Source organism: Ursus americanus, chromosome 7 (assembly GCF_024610735.1).
Source record: "Ursus americanus isolate L20-20 chromosome 7, mUrsAme1.1.p, whole genome shotgun sequence".
NCBI lineage: Eukaryota > Metazoa > Chordata > Mammalia > Carnivora > Ursidae > Ursus > Ursus americanus.
In genome coordinates this window covers 37856282-37872672 of record NC_142133.1, presented here as the reverse complement: position 1 = coordinate 37872672, position 16391 = coordinate 37856282, and the positions used below count along the sequence as shown (strand labels likewise).

Below are 16391 nucleotides of genomic sequence, written 5' to 3'. Positions count from 1 at the left end.
CAGGATGGAGCATGTCGCCCCGTTGTGGTTCTGAGCGAGGAGGTAGGAGCCACTGGTGCCTCCAGGCTTGGCGAACAATGGACTTAGGCACCAGCCTGCGTTGTACTCAGGGGATGAAGGACAAGAATTGGGGGTGGGGGGTGGGGAGAGTGCTCCTGGACAGTCTAGTCCCAGCTGGTCACGTTCATGGACAGAGGTGCTGGATGTCCCTGGGGGTGGGCCTGGAATAGTCCGCGTCCCCTGCTCATCACGGGCCAGCTGCTGGCCTCCAGCTCAGGGTACGAAACATAAAACCAAAAAACTGCCCAGCTCGTTCTCGTCATCAAAGACAAAGAGAAACCTTGTTTGTCTTCTGGCTAATCTGAGGCCCTGCTTGACCCTGCGGCTGGACGTTAGGCATGTGCAGACATGTACTGTGTATGTGCTTATGTGTCCTCATGTGTGTGGCGGCCAACGCCAGGCCATGTGCTCTGGGAACACAGATGGTTAGCTAGAAAATCTCCCTGCCCAGTGGTGGGGGGCCTGGGGAGGCTGAGTCCCGGCTGAGGAGCAACGTCTGGGAAATCCTTGTGGCCGAGCCCAGGGGTCACTAAGGAGGCCTTGGGCGGGCCAGAGAGAGTAATCCCAGCCCTTTGGTCCTCCCTAGCTCCCTGGGGACCCCTGAGAGTTCTCAATCCTAGAGTGCAGGGAGAAAGAAAGATGGGGGTTGTTTCCAAGGCTCTTAAATCCCTGGGCTCAGAGAGGACAAGTGTCAGGCATGGGAGGGCCTCGCCACCTGGTGGGGACATGTGGTACTCCTCCCCAAGTCCTGGCCAAGCAGCCTGGTGGGGAGAGGGAAACCACCCTGGCCGGCCATCCCCCAGGGTTGTGCTGGTGCTGACTGCTCTCACACTCCCGCAGGAGCAGGGGGCCGGGTGAGGAAATCCACCCAACACTCACCAGACAGAAGGGGCGGCCCAGGATGGCCCAGCCCCACCTGTGGGAAGGCAGCTCTGAGCTCCTCTGTTCTAAGGAAACAGCCCAGAGGAAGGAGGGCCCTGTGCAAGACCCCACAACATCTCCATTACAGAGAGAAGTGGGACCAACGATTCCTGACTTTGAGGCTCCTCCATTTTCCCATGGGTCTGGTGAGTCCAGAACGAGTTGTCCAGACTGAACTCCAGCCCCACTGAGGCCCCATGCAGGGGTAGCAGAGAGAGTTCTTGCTGCAGGTCAGCAAGGGGGAGGGCATCTGGGCTGCAAGTGGGGCTCCACGTTGATCTGGATCTTGATATTAAAAGGCAATAATATCCAAATCTCTGGGCACCTACTGCAATGCTAGACTGTGCTAAGCATTTACAAACATTAGGGCACTTAATGCTCCCCATGACTCTCTGAGGGAGGCACCATTTTTCAGATCAGGAAACCGAAACCCATAGAAGCAATTTATGCTGGGTCACGAGCTGGCAAATGGCAGAGCAGGGATACGAGTGCAGTGCTTTTGACTCCAGTGAGGGCAAATGCTCTGCTGGGCAACGAAAGAGCATGAATTACTCGCTCCCTCCTAGGGCACCTGTCAGGGCATTGGCAGCTCCGGCCCAGAGCCTGCCTCCAGAGCTGAGCTGCCATGGGCTCTCCCGGAGGAACGGCCTCCGTGCGCCCTCTGCTGTGCATGAGAAGGAACAAAGAGTTCCTCCACCTCACATGCAGGGCTGAGCCCTGGGAGTTGGCTAGCTGGGACCCTTGTTCTCAACTCCTAAATAAGGGCCAGGCGCAAGGGTGGACTGGCTGTAGGCCACCACCACTGTGGAGCTCCCAGCTCGGCCTACATCTGCCGAGTGGCAGGAGGATGGGTTTGTTCACACACCTCGTTACTTAGGGCTTCCCTCTCTTAGAATATTGCCCATGTCCCCCACAGGCATGCTGGTGCTAAGCCCACCCCACGGAGGATCAGGACCATGTGCCGGATGGACTTTACCAGGAGGGCCCATGACAGACAGCCCCCCTGAGGAGATCCATTTGCAACACTGCCATGTGGGCAAAGGGTAGAACTGGGAATCCAAGAGGGCCGGGGAGGCTGGGAGTCAGGCCCTGAAGCCTCAACAGTCTTTGACTAGGTCAGGGATGAGGAAAGAGTAATAAAGGTTAGGGTCAGCATAGGCATCTGGAGGAACAGGCACCTGGGCATATCCATCTTGGCCAACTCTGAACCTGAGCTTGCCACTGGGTAGGGGCTCCGTAAGAAGAGGCAGACAACCCTAAGATAACTCCCCAGGAAATAAGGGTAACTCCCCAAGTTTGGGTTAATTGCATTAAGGAACACCTCTGGACCCAGTGAGACAGGAGTCAGTCACGGGCCCTGTATCAGAGGAGAAGGCAGGGGTGAATAAAGGACAATCCACATTTTATTTGTATCTGCTTTTTACTTGTACAAAACTCTCAGGGGCCCCCTTTCCCCCATCTGGGGGACAGATGGTACGTTCTGGAGGGAGGAGGCATCAGAATGAGGACACAAAGGTCAACACAAGGTCCTGCTACCATGAACATGGGGCATCCTTGTGCACCGAACTTGCACCGTCCTCCCTCCCCCGTGGGCTGTGATTCCACATGGGCCCTCCTATATGACATTAACTCAGCCAGGGACTGGCCATGAGACCCCCAACCTCTTCTCTTCAGGGTTGCAGCTTCTTGTTCTGCTTTTCCTAACCTTAAAATTCTATTTCTGGGGAGACAGAATACCAACAGCCGTAACTTCTCTCTCCCAAGCTCCCCTTAACTCAGGGCAGTCAACAGACTCCCGAGAACTGGGATTCCAATGACCTGAGGCCCTCACTGCTGGCTGGATCTGAGGGCAGAAAGTAGGTATGAGTGCTTATCTGGGTCAGGCAGGGTTGGCGGTGCCCCTGTGGCAGGATGGGGGGGTGGCACAGAGCTCCTGGGTGTGCCTGAGAGAGGGGGAAAAAAGCCCCAGGAAGCCAAGGACATTGGCTTATTTATCGTAGAAGTCAACATGGGCTCCAGACTTGAACGTGTCCTTTTGTAGCAAGCTTAGCAGTTTCTGGGCTGACATCTTACAATCCACAAGCTCCCCATTTGTCTTCAGCTCCTGCAGCCTTTTCCGTAAGTCCGGGTCCATTGAGGTCTCCCGGGCCAACTGCTGCATGTCTGTGTCCAGGGGACCTAGGGCATGAAGAGCAGAAGTTGAGGGGACATGGCTGAGGCAGGGGCCCCTGGTGTGTGTGTGGAGTATGGTGGAGTCAGGTCTGGCCACTGGCAACACCCCACCCTGGCTGACAAGCGTGGTCGGGGTCATTCTGTCACTACTGAGCTCCAGACTCAAATCCCGATGCGTCAATGAACATGGTGTCTCCAGACCACTGTGTCTACAACTAGCTTATCACCTCCTTTCCAATCAGCACCGCCTCCTCCTGACTTTTCAATTTCTATTAATGAAACACTCTTCTCTCAAGCTCAAAACTTCTATCCCCGCCTCCTCCCTCTCCCCTCTGTTCCCACAGCCAACCAGTCACCAAGTAGGACGGACCCTTCTGTTTCTACATACCCTGACAATCCAGCCCTTTATACGGCCCTGGTTCTCTCTCTGCTTCAGCTCCTTCTGTAGCCCTCTGCTAAATTGCATCTTGCTAAAATATCACTGGGGTCGACAAAGCAGTGGCATAGGAATTTCTAGCACTTTTCTGCAGAAATATCAATATGAACTATTAGCTGCCCATGAAATTACCTTCATGAAAGCCAAGGATTCCAGGTAAGGGATTATACTACCTGGGTGAAGCACAAAAAAGAAAGGATGCATTGAGGATGGCAGGAAATAGAGATGCGGACTACCCCTATCATCTGCCCTCAGGCCCAGGCATCCCAGTGTAGAGACACCCTCCCTGTGGGAGGAGAGGGAAGTAAGCACCCGACTTCATAGGGGATCCCAGAGCCAGCCCACTCTAGACCCAGGCCAACTCCCATGGTGCTAGGTGGCTCCCTCTGGGCTCCCATGAACCCAGGCCGCCAGCTAACCCCACTGCCTGCCAGATCCAGCGCCTCAGCAGCCTCAAGTGGCTCCCACAACCCCTGGCCACTCCTATGGAACAGGTTCCCACAAACCTAGGCCTCAGGCTCACTCTGGTGCCTGCTGGTTCCAGCCAGCTTCAGTGGCCCCTGGCAGCTCCAGGCTCCCAAAAGTCCCAAGAAACCCAGTCCCCTGATCCACTCCAGTATCAGCTGGCCCTTGTGGCCTGGGGTTGCTCCCACGGCATCAGGCTCCTGACAAGCTGCCATGAACATAGGTACCTGACACATTCCAGCGAGCTCCTGTGGCCCTAGATGCCTCTGAGCTTGCCATCAGTGCCCATAAACCCAGGCTCCCCACCAGGCCCAGCACCAGACGGACTACCACGGACCCAGGCTTTCAACCCACCCTAGCAAGAGGCTGCCCAATGACTCCAGGAGCAACCTGCTACAGACATCCCAGGACCCTGGGACCATGCCCTGGGCTGAAGGCAGATGCTTAATGACTGAGCCACCCAGGCGCCCCTGAGTTTGGTTCACCCAGAATCACTGGATGGTTTGACTGGTAAAGGGCTTTGCCTACTGAAGTCAGCCTGTAAAGACTGGGAGAGGTGCCTCCTTCCTCAAATGCACAGACACCAACACGGGGCCACAAGGATCATGAATAATCAAGGACATGTGACACCACCAAAGGAAACCTATAAAACTCCAATGACTGACCCTAAAGAAATAAGATCTATGAACAAATAATTCAAAATAATCTTCTTAAAGAAATTCAGTGAACTACAAGAAAATGCAGACCGATGTGTGGCTCATCTGGTTAAGCATCTGACTCTGGGGTTTAGCTCAGGTCATGTTCTCAGGGTCATGGGACTGAGACCCATGTTGGGCCCTGTGCTCAGCGTGATGTCTACTGGAGATTCTCTCCCTTTTCCTCTCTCTCCCCCTCTCCCTTTTCCCCTCTTCCTGCTCAGGTGTGCTCTCTCTCTAAAATAAATAAATAAAATCTTAAAAAAAAAAAAGAAAACGCAGATAGACAACTAAATGAAATTAGGAAAACAGTGCATGAACAAAATGAGAAGTTCAACAAAGAAATAGAAACCACTTAAAAAAAAACAACTAAGGGGCGCCTGGGTGGCTCAGTCATTAAGCGTCTGCCTTCAGCCCAGGGCATGGTCCCAGGGTCCTGGGATCGAGCTCCACATCGGGCTTCCTGCTCTGCTGGGAGCCTGCTTCTTCCTCTCCCACTCCCTCTGCTTGTGTTCCCTCTCTCACTGGCTGTGTCTCTCTCTGTCAAATAAATAAATAAAATCTTAAAAAAAAAAACCCAAAAAACAACTCAACAAACCGAAATCCTGGGGTTGAAGAATAAAATGACTAAACTAAAGAATTCAAGAGAAGTCAACAGCAGACTGAATCAAGCAGAAGAAAGAAATTAGTGAATCAGAAGACAGGTCATTAGAAATCATCCAGTCAGAAGAGCAAAAAGAAAAAAGAACAAAAGAGTAAAGATGACTTAAGGGTTACCATCAGAAGAGACAATCTATACAGAGAAATAATGGCTGAGAACTCCCCAAATCTGGGGAAAGATTTGTACATCCAAGTTCATGGAGCTAACAGGTCACTACAAAATTTCAACCCAAAGGTATCTTCTTCAAGACACGGTGATTTCACTGGTAAACTGTGTGTTTTCATGCCAATACCAGTGTTTCATTACTATTCTTTTGTAATATAGTTTGAAATCAGGACGTGTGATGCTTCCAGGTTTGTTTTTTTTCCCTCAAGATTGCTTTGGTTATCTGGGGTCTTTTGTGGTTCCATACAAATTTTAGGATTATTTGTTCTATTTCTGTGAAAAATGCTATTGGAGTTTTGATAGGGATTGCATTGAATCTGTATATTGATTTAGGTAGTATGGACATTTCAGCAATATTAATTCTTCCAATCCATGAACACAGAATATCTTTCCATTTATTTGTATCTTCTTCAATTTCTTTCATCAATGTCTTATGGTTGTCAGTGTACGGGTCTTTCACCTCCTTGGTTAAACTTATTTCTATTTTATTCTTTTTGAAGCAATTGTAAATGGGACTGTTTTCTTAATTTCCCCAATAACTCATTATTAGTGTGTAGAAATACAGCTGATTTTTGTATGTTATTTTGTATCCTGCAACTTTACTGAATTTATTAGTCCTAATAGTTTTTTGGTGGCGTCTTTAGGGTTTTCCACATATAATAGTCATCTGCAAATAGTTTTACCTCTTCCTTTCTGATTTGGGTGTCTTTTATTTCTTTTTCTTGCCTAACTGCTCTGGCTAAGACTTCCAGTACTATGTTAAATAAAAGTGGCGAGAGTGGTTCCCTTGTCTTGTTCCTGATCTTACAAGGAAAGTTTTTTTTTTTTAGCTTTTCACCACTGGGTATGCTGTTAGCTTTGGGCTTATCATATATGGTCTTTATTATGTTAAGCACATTCCCTCTATACCCACTTTTTTGAGTTTTTTAAAAATCATAAATTAATATTAAATTTTGTCAAATACTTTTTCTGCATCTATTGAGATGATCATATGATTTTTATATTTCATTTTATTAATGTGGTATATTATATAGATCGATTTGCACATACTGAGTCATCTCAGGACTCCCTGAGATCCAACCCAATCAAATGACATTCTGGAGTCGGCTCCACACCTGGCTGTGGTTTTCATTTGCCCACTTGATTGAGTGAGTCCTAGGCTGAGCTCAGAGGGGTGCTGAGTTCAATGGTGACTACAAGAATAACAGTGTAGGTGTTAGGGAGGAAAGGAGGATTGGGCACTAGAGAGCATGAGGAAGTAAAAGTAGCACTGATCATGAACTTGGAGACAAGGTTTGATCCTGCCTCTGCCACATCTGGGCTTTGGTCAGGTGTTTTGACATCTCTGCCCCCAGGTTTCAAGGGGAACAGACTATTGGCTCTCCGTCTAAATCACTCAGACATTACACAACAGCTTTGTCACCTTGTTCTAATTCCACCAGCCTCAAGCCAGTATACAAGGCTCACTTTTCAGAAAGGGGCACAGTGGCATCATGGCAGGGTGCTGAGAAGCCAGACCAAGTGTCACAAGACCCCTTACTGTTTAACTTTGGTGAAGACAGGGCCCTCTCTTCTCTATCCCAGCATCCCCACAGGGTCCCAGCGCAATTTAGCCTGGGTGGCCAGCATTTCACAATCTCTCTGCTCTTCCTTCAAATACCATTTACTGAAGACTGACACAGTGAGGCACTTTGCTGGTGCTGAGGACATACAGGTGCACAGCACAAAGTTCCTGCCTTCAGAGCTTTCCTATCAGGAGAAAGAAGTACAGATATAAAGAGAATACAGTGTGATAAGTTCTATCTAACATTTAGAAGTGCTAACAGATAGATAGCACTTCACAGCTAGGAGTCATTTTCATATATATTACCTCATTTAGTCCTCCAAACTGCCCTGTAGACAGGTAGCATCTTCCCTGTTTCACATGTACAGGCCTGAAATTCAAACCCTCATTGTCTCTCAACTCTAATATCTCAGGTTTTCTGGCCCCACCCTCCAGGCCAGGCAACTCCCCAGTCTCAAGCCTTATCTTCTAACTACACTCCCTATCCCAGCCAGCTCTAACTTCTGAAGCCTGTATTTCCCTTAAGGGGTGATGGTTAATGATTCAGGGACAATATACTCTGTGGGTTCTTTCTTGGAGGGGTCAGACTAGGCCCTTTGCCCACCCCCAGAGGGGGAACCAGCCGGTTCTGGGTGACAGGGATGGTAGTATAATGTTCCACCTACCTGGGGCATAGCTCAGCACCCTCACACTAGGTTCCTCTGCAGCTAGAACCTGGAACATCATGTCACGGGCAGCCTTCCCCGCACAGTACAATCCCCAGCCCTTGAAGGGCTGCAACGCACAGAGGGACGAGATGTTAACCATGGTCCTGCTGAGGCCAGGACTGTCTGGGAAGGCCTTCAGGATGCTGGAAGTCAGGCAGAGCATGGAGGTCAAGTTGAGAGCCCAGTAGTTGTTCAATTCAGCTGGGTCGGCCAGGTCCACGAAGCCTTTGGACACGTCCCCAAGAGTGCCTGAAAAACAGACCTTAAGAATCACTCTGTGCAGATGGGTTTTCTCTTTCCCCAGCCCTCTCCAAATTCTAGACACCCCCTTCCCTCCCAAACCTAGAGGAGTCTCCCTAGTGCTTCTGAAGATGCCTTCCTCTTCCCAGCTCTGCAGACAGACACACCCGGAGTTGTTCACTCATCCCAAGTTGCAACCTGAAAGTGTGCATGCCCTGCTCTGGGCCTGGGGGCAGAACTCAGGAGGCCATTTGGAAAAGAGGGTAATTTACTTCTGCTGGAAGACCTCAGGCCCTGACTCAGGCCTCCGCCAGAGGGCGCGGAGCAAGGCGATCGGGAAAGTTCTACATGCATTTTGGAAAATATGCCCAGGAAAAGGAAGAGGGTGGGGGGGTTGGGAAAGAATGAGCCGCACCGAACTTGCTGAAACAACTCGGATTTTCTAGCATCTTTTCTGACTCCTAAGAGTCACCTCTAATGTTCCTAGCGGTGGGGAAAGTGAGAAGGAGGAAGAAGAGATAGGGGCGCTACGCAGTACTCCCAGGGCTCCCACGGGGAGTCCGCCGCCGCCGGCGGGCGCCTTACCCGCATTGTTGATAAGCAGCACCCGCTGCAACCCCTCGGGCCTGGGGAGCTCGCGCAGGGCGCCGAGCAGCTGCTGCAAACCGGCCTCGACGCCCAGGTCGGCGGGCACCCGCACCACGCGCAGGCCGGGCCGCCCGGCGTCCAGCTCCGCCTCCAGCTGCCGGAGCGCCTCGTCGTTGCGGGCGCTCAGGACCAGCACGGAGCCGGGCGACAGCAGCCGGGCCAGGAGCGGGGCCAAGGCCCGGCCGAAGCCACGGGAGGCGCCGGTCAGCACGCACACGGCGCGTCCCAGGCCGCCGTCCTTGCCGCTGCCACCCTGCATGCCGGCGACCCGCGACCTCTCGCGCGGGGTCGAAGACTGGCGGCGGGCGGGGCGGCCGCGGTTGCAGTGGGCGGAGGCCCGGCCGGAGGGGGCGGGACCCGAAAGCTTCGGCTGCGATTGCGGGGCGCCGCTTTCCTTGGCGGAAGTGGAGGCGCCTGCGCGGTCTCAGTCTGCGGGAAGGGGCTGCACCTAAGGGGTCGGGAGGCACGGCCTCCACCGGGAAGCCTGGCCCCATTCTGGGCCTGGCCTCATTCTACCACCTGCACCACCCGCACCCCTCCCCCGCTCTTCCGCAAGTTCATTCCCCCCGCAGGGCCGCCTCCACCTCCCAAGTTCACACCGCACCTCCTTGCACGCGGGACCTCCTCCAGGCCGGGCCATGCTGGGCATGTCTGTAAGTGGCCCCAGAAGCCCTGAATGCGGCGCAGGCCAGTTCAGGGCTCTGGGAACTCACCGCTCTCAGCTTAACGGGAGCTACCTCTGGGAGCACCACAGTGGTTCCTCCAAGGGATGTAAAAACCTCTTCTCCCTTTCTAGACTCAGGACAGCTCTGCGCTCCAGCCAGTTCCCCTTCCTCTGAGATTGCGGGGTCCTCCTGCTTTTACAGGTCTGTGTTACCCCGATTTCTGCCCCCACTCACGCTACACTTTTCCCAGCAGTCAATTGCACCTACACCCAACTTCCGAAAGAGGACCGCAGCTACCTCCATTTTGACCTCCAACTTTCTGATTAAGTTCTTTCTAGCTTATCTCTGAACTCAGGCCACTGAACCTATCCCCACAAGCAATAGGGACTGCCCCAATGCCAGCAAGACCCCATATGATGGACCTCAAGACAATGGTTGGTTTGACCTTCGCCGCCTATCTGCAGTTCTCACCGACCTTCCACATTTCCCTTCTATCAACCTGGAATTATTTTTGGCACTTTGAAACATTAGTCTGCTGCCTTCCCGACGTTGGCCTCACTGAAACAAATTCCTTTCTGGTTTCACCACCACTCCTCTCTGCCTTTGGATTTTGTCAGCTGCGAACGGCCAAACCTGGTCTGTTTGGAACCCTCGAGGCCAAGTGTCCTTGCACCCCTGCGCCTCTGGCTACACTTCAAGTTTACATAATCAGCTGAGTCTGTAAATCCAGACCTGTGCTTCAGAAAACCCACATTTCGGACTTTTTTCAAGGAGAGAGGGAAGATGAGAAGGTCAGGAGACAGCTACACATCTTAAGAAGGAGACTCTACAGAGCTTAGGGAGGGTGGTGAGTAACCTCTGATAACTCAGCCCAAGCCCTCGCAGGGCTGCCCTCCCTCCCAGGACAGACAGCAAAGTTGCCTTCCAAGGCTCTGGAAAAAAATGCGTTTTGCTTCCTTGTGCAGTGTGGGCTATCACATCAACACCAAAACAACTTGGGGGGGAGGGTTTTGCTGGTCAACATGGGTGCCCTTATTGCAAACTTTTGGTAAAATGTGCAGTTCGGATCCTATCATGGAACGTACTCTAACAACAAATGAAACTGCAAAGAAATCTTAAAGTCATTTAGTAGATTAACTGTCACTATGCACAGTGTTATTTTGAAATTATCTGATGAAAAGTAGGACGGGGGGGGAATAATTATGTTAATGTTGTTAGGAGCCCAAATTTTCATTGTTAAAGAGACCAGGTATAAATTGAAGGAAGTTAAGGGAAAGGCCTGTGCAATTGAATTTGAATCGGAAGCCAGAAAACTGCAGTATTTATTGCAACTAGTTTTACTACTATACAATTCCAGTGTTTCTCTCTTCTGGGTATGTTGGTTCTCCGGTACCTATTACTGACCTTTTTAAGAGTTCTTTCTGCAACAGTGGCAGAGATTCGAGTATGCCCTGTGAAAATTAATAAAAGGAAATCTCCTTTAAAGAAAAAAAAAAAAAAAGGAAATCTCCTTTAGAATGGAGTTGGGAGGCCCTTAGGGTGAGCTCTCATGCCCTATCACTTATCAGTTACAGACCCAAGGGAAGAGAGGGACCTTGCACATGGACACTGCTTTACTATTCCAGCAGGAGGAAGAAAGGCTTTTCTCCTGCCCTGGCAACAGCCCAGCCAATGAAAGACTGCAACAACTCAGCCAATGAAAAGCCATTGGCCCTGCAAGGTTCTTGCTAGAACTGTCAGGGCCGCTATACTTTGAACTTCCAGTCTACTCCAGTGGACTTTCTGTGCATAACTTCCCAGCTTCCCCTTTCCTCTATAAAAGAGCATTCCTCTCTTCTGTGGGGGTGACTTACTAATAATCTGTAGAAGAGTGCTTCCTCTGGATTGTGATTCTCTGCTATTTCCAAATACCCCCCCCCCTTTTTTTTTTGCTGTTAAAATAACTGGCAGTTTTGTTTTTTAAGGTTAATGTTACTTGGTGATCAGAAGTGGGATGCAAGGAAGACCCCCAACAACTCCGAGGCTGGTGAACAAACACACTGGCACCCACAGAGCCAGTTGGGCGCCTGCTGCCTTCTGGCTGACCCTGGAGTTTGGGGTAAGTTTTCTCCTGGATGTTGAGCTCTGTTTGCGCTCCCCAGGCGTTATTGGGTAGGATGTTTTAAAAGGCCTTATTGTTTGTTTTTTTGTTTTTTCTCTGAGAGTGCTCATTTGGCTTTTGGTTGGACTTCTTTTGGGGACTGTTCCTGTTGGACGTGTGCCTGTTGGAGCAGCACTCGCCTTCCGTCAGACTCCTGTTTGGAACCAGACTGTTCCTGTTGGAACTGTGCTGGCCTTTAGTCTGATTCCTTCTGGAACCAGGCTGTTCCTGATGCAACTGTGCTGCTTAGGAATTTTTCTCTTTGCCCTAGAGAAAAACCTCTATAAAATGGGCTCGCAGTCATCGGAACGCTCTGAGAGTGCTGCCCCCCTCTCCGCCCTGACTGGGACTCTGGCTGGTTGTTTGTTTAAAAACTACGGTCCCTCTGCATGCACATTTATAACTAAATGGACTGACTTACCTAAAGTCATTTAGAACACGAATGGCCATTAAGGGGAACTTTTGATCTCTCCAAACCTATTTTACTCAAAATTAAATTAGAAGGCTCCTTAAGGAAAAAAAAAAAAAAAAAAAGAATGGGATGCCTATGTATAGAGTAGGCAGTTAGTTAGAAGTGAGCTGGAGGCAAGGATGGGGATAAAGAGGTTACCCATTAGAAACCCAGGGACACAACATTACACATTAGAAGGCTGGGGGCACAACATCCTGACTTTGTGGCTTCCAAGACCCCTCAACATCCTGGCCTTGTGGCTTCCAAGACCCCGGGACTAACAGACCAAGAGCCCCCCCCCCCCCACCGCAGAGCTTGCCCTCCTCTTCCACCTCTGCCCGGGGTATCCTATAGCTTCCTTGTAATATATTTACATAATGTTACAGCCCTGCCCCTGGAGGGGAAGATGGCCACGACAATTCCAGCAAGAACTTGCAGGGCCAAAAATTACCCCTCCGTTAGGTAGGAGGCAACCCTTAGATGATGGGAAACAGCCTCAGTCAGAGACTGCCCTAGCTATGACCCATAACCTATACAAACATAAAAAGAAAAGACGCCCCTGATCCCTGTGTAGTTGCCTCCTCTGGGCCTGCCCACACTCCCGTCTTGATGGTGTACTATCCTTAATCAGCTGCTTTGTGCCTGCTACCTTCCTTCTGGCTGTCTCTGAGTGCGGATCCTCGCGTAGACCTTCCGTGGGGAATCCAGACGTTGAGACCGCCATTCACATAACGCAGACTCTCCCACACGTACCTTGAGGCTCCCAGATGTTTTCAGACCTAGCCTCTTCTAAACCTAGCTGTTCCAGAAGGATCCGTTTGGAAACAGCCCCCAAGGACAGTGTGGTTTACCTGGACTAGGAGAAAGCCTGGAAAATCTTCCTTTTCTAACAAAGATGATGATCTGCCACCCCCTCACACACATTGCCAGTATTTTTTTTTTAAGATTTTATTTATTTATTTGAGAGAGAGGGAGAGCACGGGGTGGGGGGAGGGCAGAGGGAGAGGAAGAGGGAGAGGGAGCAGCACGCTCCCCACTGAGCAGGGAGCCTGACGTGGGGCTCCATCCTAGGACCTGGGATCATGACCTGAGCTGAAGGCGATGCTTAACCGACTGAGCCACCCAGGCGCCTCTGCCATTCTTATTGCAAGTAATATTTCAGCAATTTGTGAATAATATTTCAGGGACAACACAACCCATAGAATCCCTTTTATAATAGCACAGTTGTTCCCAAATTTGTCTGCACACTGGAGTCACTGGGGAACTACAAAAGCACTGCTGCCTATGTCCCACAGGCCTGGACTTAGGAATTTTTAAATAAAATTTTTGTTCAAGTTACTTTAAAAAAAAAAAAAAATAGAGAGAAGAAAAGAATTCACCCATTTCTCCCAGGCTCCATCTCTTGTAACCACCAATCTGTTCTCTGTATCTATGTGTTTGTTTTTGTTTCTGTTTTTTTTTTTAATTTTGGATTTCACATATAAGAGAGATCATTCCATATTTATCTTCTCTGTCTGACTTATTTCACTTAACATATTGTCCTAGAGGTCCATTCATGTTGTTGCAAATGGAAAGATTTCATTCCTTTTTTTATGGTTGAATTATATTTATCCATTCATTCATCTGTGGACATTTAGGTTGTTACCATCTTGGCTATTGTAAATAATGTTGCTGTGAACATGGGGGTGCATATAACTTTTCAAGTTGGTATTTTTGTTTTCTTTGCATAAATACCTAGAAGTGGAATTACTGGGTCATATGGTAGTTCTGTTGTTAATTTTTTGAGGAACCCCCATACTGTTTTCCATAGTGGTTGCACCAATTTACATTCCCACTATCAGGGTACAGGGTTCTCTTTTTTCCACACCCTCACTCTCATTACTAACACCTGCTGTTTCTTGTCTTTTGAGGCTAGCCGTTCTAACAGGTGTGAGGAGATAGCTCACTGTGGTTTTGATTTGCATTACCCTGATGATTAATGATATAGACCGTCTTTTCTTGTATCTGTTGGCCATCTATATGACTTTTTTTGGAAAAATGTCTATTCAGTCCTCCTGCCCGTTTTTTAATTAGATTGTTTTGTTGTTGTTGTTTGTTTTGTTTGTTTGTTTTGCTATTGAGTTGTATGAGTTCTTCATATCTTTTGGATATTAACCCATTATCAGATATATGATTTGCAACTATTTTCTCCCATTCACTAGGTTGCCTTTTCATTTTGTTGATTTTTTCCTTTGCTGTGTAGAAGCTAATTCTTAGTTTGATGTAGTCCTACCTGTTTTGTTTTTGGCTTTTCAGGTTTTTATTTTAATTCCAGTTGGTTAACATACAGTATTATATTCGTTTCAGGTGTACAATGTAGTGATTCAACACTTCCATACAACACCCAGTGCTCATCACAACAAGTGCCCTCCTCGATCCCCATTGCCTGTTTAACCCATCTCCCCACACACTTCCCCTCTGGTAACCATCAGTTGGTTCTCTAGAGTTGAGAGTCAGTTTCTTGATTTGTCCCTCTCACTTTCTTTTTTCCCTTTGCTTATCTGTTTTGTTTCTTAAATTCCACATGTGAGTGAAGTCATATGGTATTTGTCTTTCTCTGACTGACTTAGCGTTATACTCTCTCGCTCCATGCATTTTCTTGCAAAGGGCAAGATTTCATTCCATTGTGTGTATATACCACATCTTCTTTATCCATTCATCAATCAACGGACACTTGGGCTGCTTTCACATCTTGGCTATGGTAATAATGCTGCTCTGAATATAAGGGTGCATGTATCCCTTTGAATTAGTGTTTTTGTATTCTTTGGGTAAACACCCAGGAATGCAATTGCTGGATCATAGGGTAGTTCTATCTTTAACTTTCTTTTTTTTTTTTTTTAAAGATTTTATTTATTTATTTGACAGAGATAGAGACAGCCAGCGAGAGAGGGAACACAAGCAGGGGGAGTGGGAGAGGAAGAAGCAGCCTCATAGCAGAAGAGCCTGATGTGGGGCTTGATCCCAGATCGCCGGGATCACGCCCTGAGCCGAAGGCAGACGCTTAACCGCTGTGCCACCCAGGCGCCCCTATCTTTAACTTTCTGAAGAACTTCCATACTTTTTTCCACAAGCGGGCTGTGCCCGTTTGCATTCCTAACCAGCAGTACACGAGCGTATTTTTTTTCTCCACATCCTCGCCAATACCTGTTGTTTCCTGTATTGTTGATTTTAGCCATTCTGACAGGTGTGAGGTGATACCTCGTTGTGGTTTTGATTTGCGTTTCCCTGACGCTGAGTGATGTTGAGCACCTTTTCATGTGTCTGCTGGCCATCTGCACGTCTTCTTTGGAGAAAGGTCTGTTTATGTCTTCTGCCCATTTGAAATGGGATTACTTGTTTTTGAGTATTGAGTTTTATAAGTTCTTTATACATTTTGGATATTAACGCTTTATCAGACATATCGTTTGCAAATATCTTCTCCCATTCCATAGGTTGCCTTTTAATTTTGTTGATTGTTCCCTTTGCTGTGCAGAAGCTTTTCATTTTGATGTGATCCCAATAGTTTATTTTTGCTCTTGTTTCCTGTTGCCTCAGGAAACATCTAGAAAAGAGTTGCTATGGCCAATGTCGAAGAGGTTACTGTCTGTTACTTCTAATAGGTTATTTCTAGGATTTTTATGGTTTCAGGTCTCACAGTTAGGTCTTTAATCCATTTTGAATTTATTTTTGTGTAGGTATAAGAAAGTGGTCCAGTTTCTTTTGCATGTTGCTGTCTAGTTTTCCCAACACCATTTGTTGAAGAGACAGACTGTCTTTTTGCCATTGGATATTCTTTCCTGCTTTGTCAAAGATTAATTGACCGCGTAGTTGTCGGTGTAGTCCTACCTGTTTTTTGCTTTTGAAAGAGGGACCTGGTTAAATACACCGTGGTACACCTACATCAATGTGTAATATGCAGCCGTTAAAGTGAATGAAAATTTCTCTATATACTGATGTGAAAAATTGAATGAAAAAGGCAAAGTGCAGAAAGGGAAAAAAGTATATACTGTTACCTTTTGCACAGTAAAAGGGGGAATAAAATATATGTATGCTTAGATTTTCTTACACTCACATATTAAATACTAGAAAAATCCCCAATAAATTATAAAACTAGTTAACTCTATAGAGGAGGGAGAGAGGGGTTGGGGGGGAAGTGAATATACACAGAGTGTACCTTTTTGTATTATTTTGACTTTTCAAAGGCATGTCAATGTATTCTCTATTCAAAAATAAATAAAAATAGATTCTTAAATGAATACATTAATGTACTAAGAAAAAATAAAGGCAGATTATATCAGCATTTTAATCATTGTAGGCTTGCTTGACATTTTAGCATTCATAACATTAAACTAATGTTTAAGAATTATATTTAATTTTTGCTAT

The 16391-nt window shown here is 48.1% G+C and overlaps 2 protein-coding genes across 3 annotated transcripts in view; one reads left to right on the top strand and one right to left on the bottom strand.

Moving 5' to 3' along the window:
- Nucleotides 1-2366: 2366 nt before the first annotated feature.
- Nucleotides 2367-9047, bottom strand: SPR (sepiapterin reductase). The gene is made up of 3 exons (XM_045788254.2): nt 8672-9047; nt 7805-8095; nt 2367-3159 (listed from the first exon to the last, which is right to left on the bottom strand). The coding sequence occupies exons 1-3, from the start codon at nt 8991-8993 to the stop codon at nt 2969-2971; spliced, it is 804 nt and encodes a 267-aa protein (XP_045644210.2). The 5' UTR covers nt 8994-9047; the 3' UTR covers nt 2367-2968.
- A 121-nt stretch (nt 9048-9168) lies between these two features.
- Nucleotides 9169-16391, top strand: part of EXOC6B (exocyst complex component 6B) — a 600442-nt gene continuing 593219 nt past the window's right edge. The window contains exons 1-2 of one of the 2 annotated variants that reach the window (XM_045788250.2): nt 9169-9387; nt 11364-11497. In XM_045788250.2, coding sequence (XP_045644206.2) covers nt 11393-11497 — 105 coding nt within the window. In that variant the 5' untranslated portion in view covers nt 9169-9387; nt 11364-11392. Of the gene's footprint in view, nt 10247-11363; nt 11498-16391 lie in introns of both variants that reach the window. The other variant, XM_045788249.2, reaches the window with a different exon arrangement.

Coding starts and splice junctions, on each gene's coding strand:
- SPR (XM_045788254.2), bottom strand. CDS start 8,993: ATGCAGGGTGGCAGCGGCAAGGACGGCGGCCTGGGACGCGCCGTGTGC. Junction 8,096..8,671: donor GCTGCTTATCAACAATGCGG/GTAAGGCGCCCG, acceptor TCTGTTTTTCAG/GCACTCTTGGGGACGTGTCC. Junction 3,160..7,804: donor GGTGCTGAGCTATGCCCCAG/GTAGGTGGAACA, acceptor TTCATGCCCTAG/GTCCCCTGGACACAGACATG.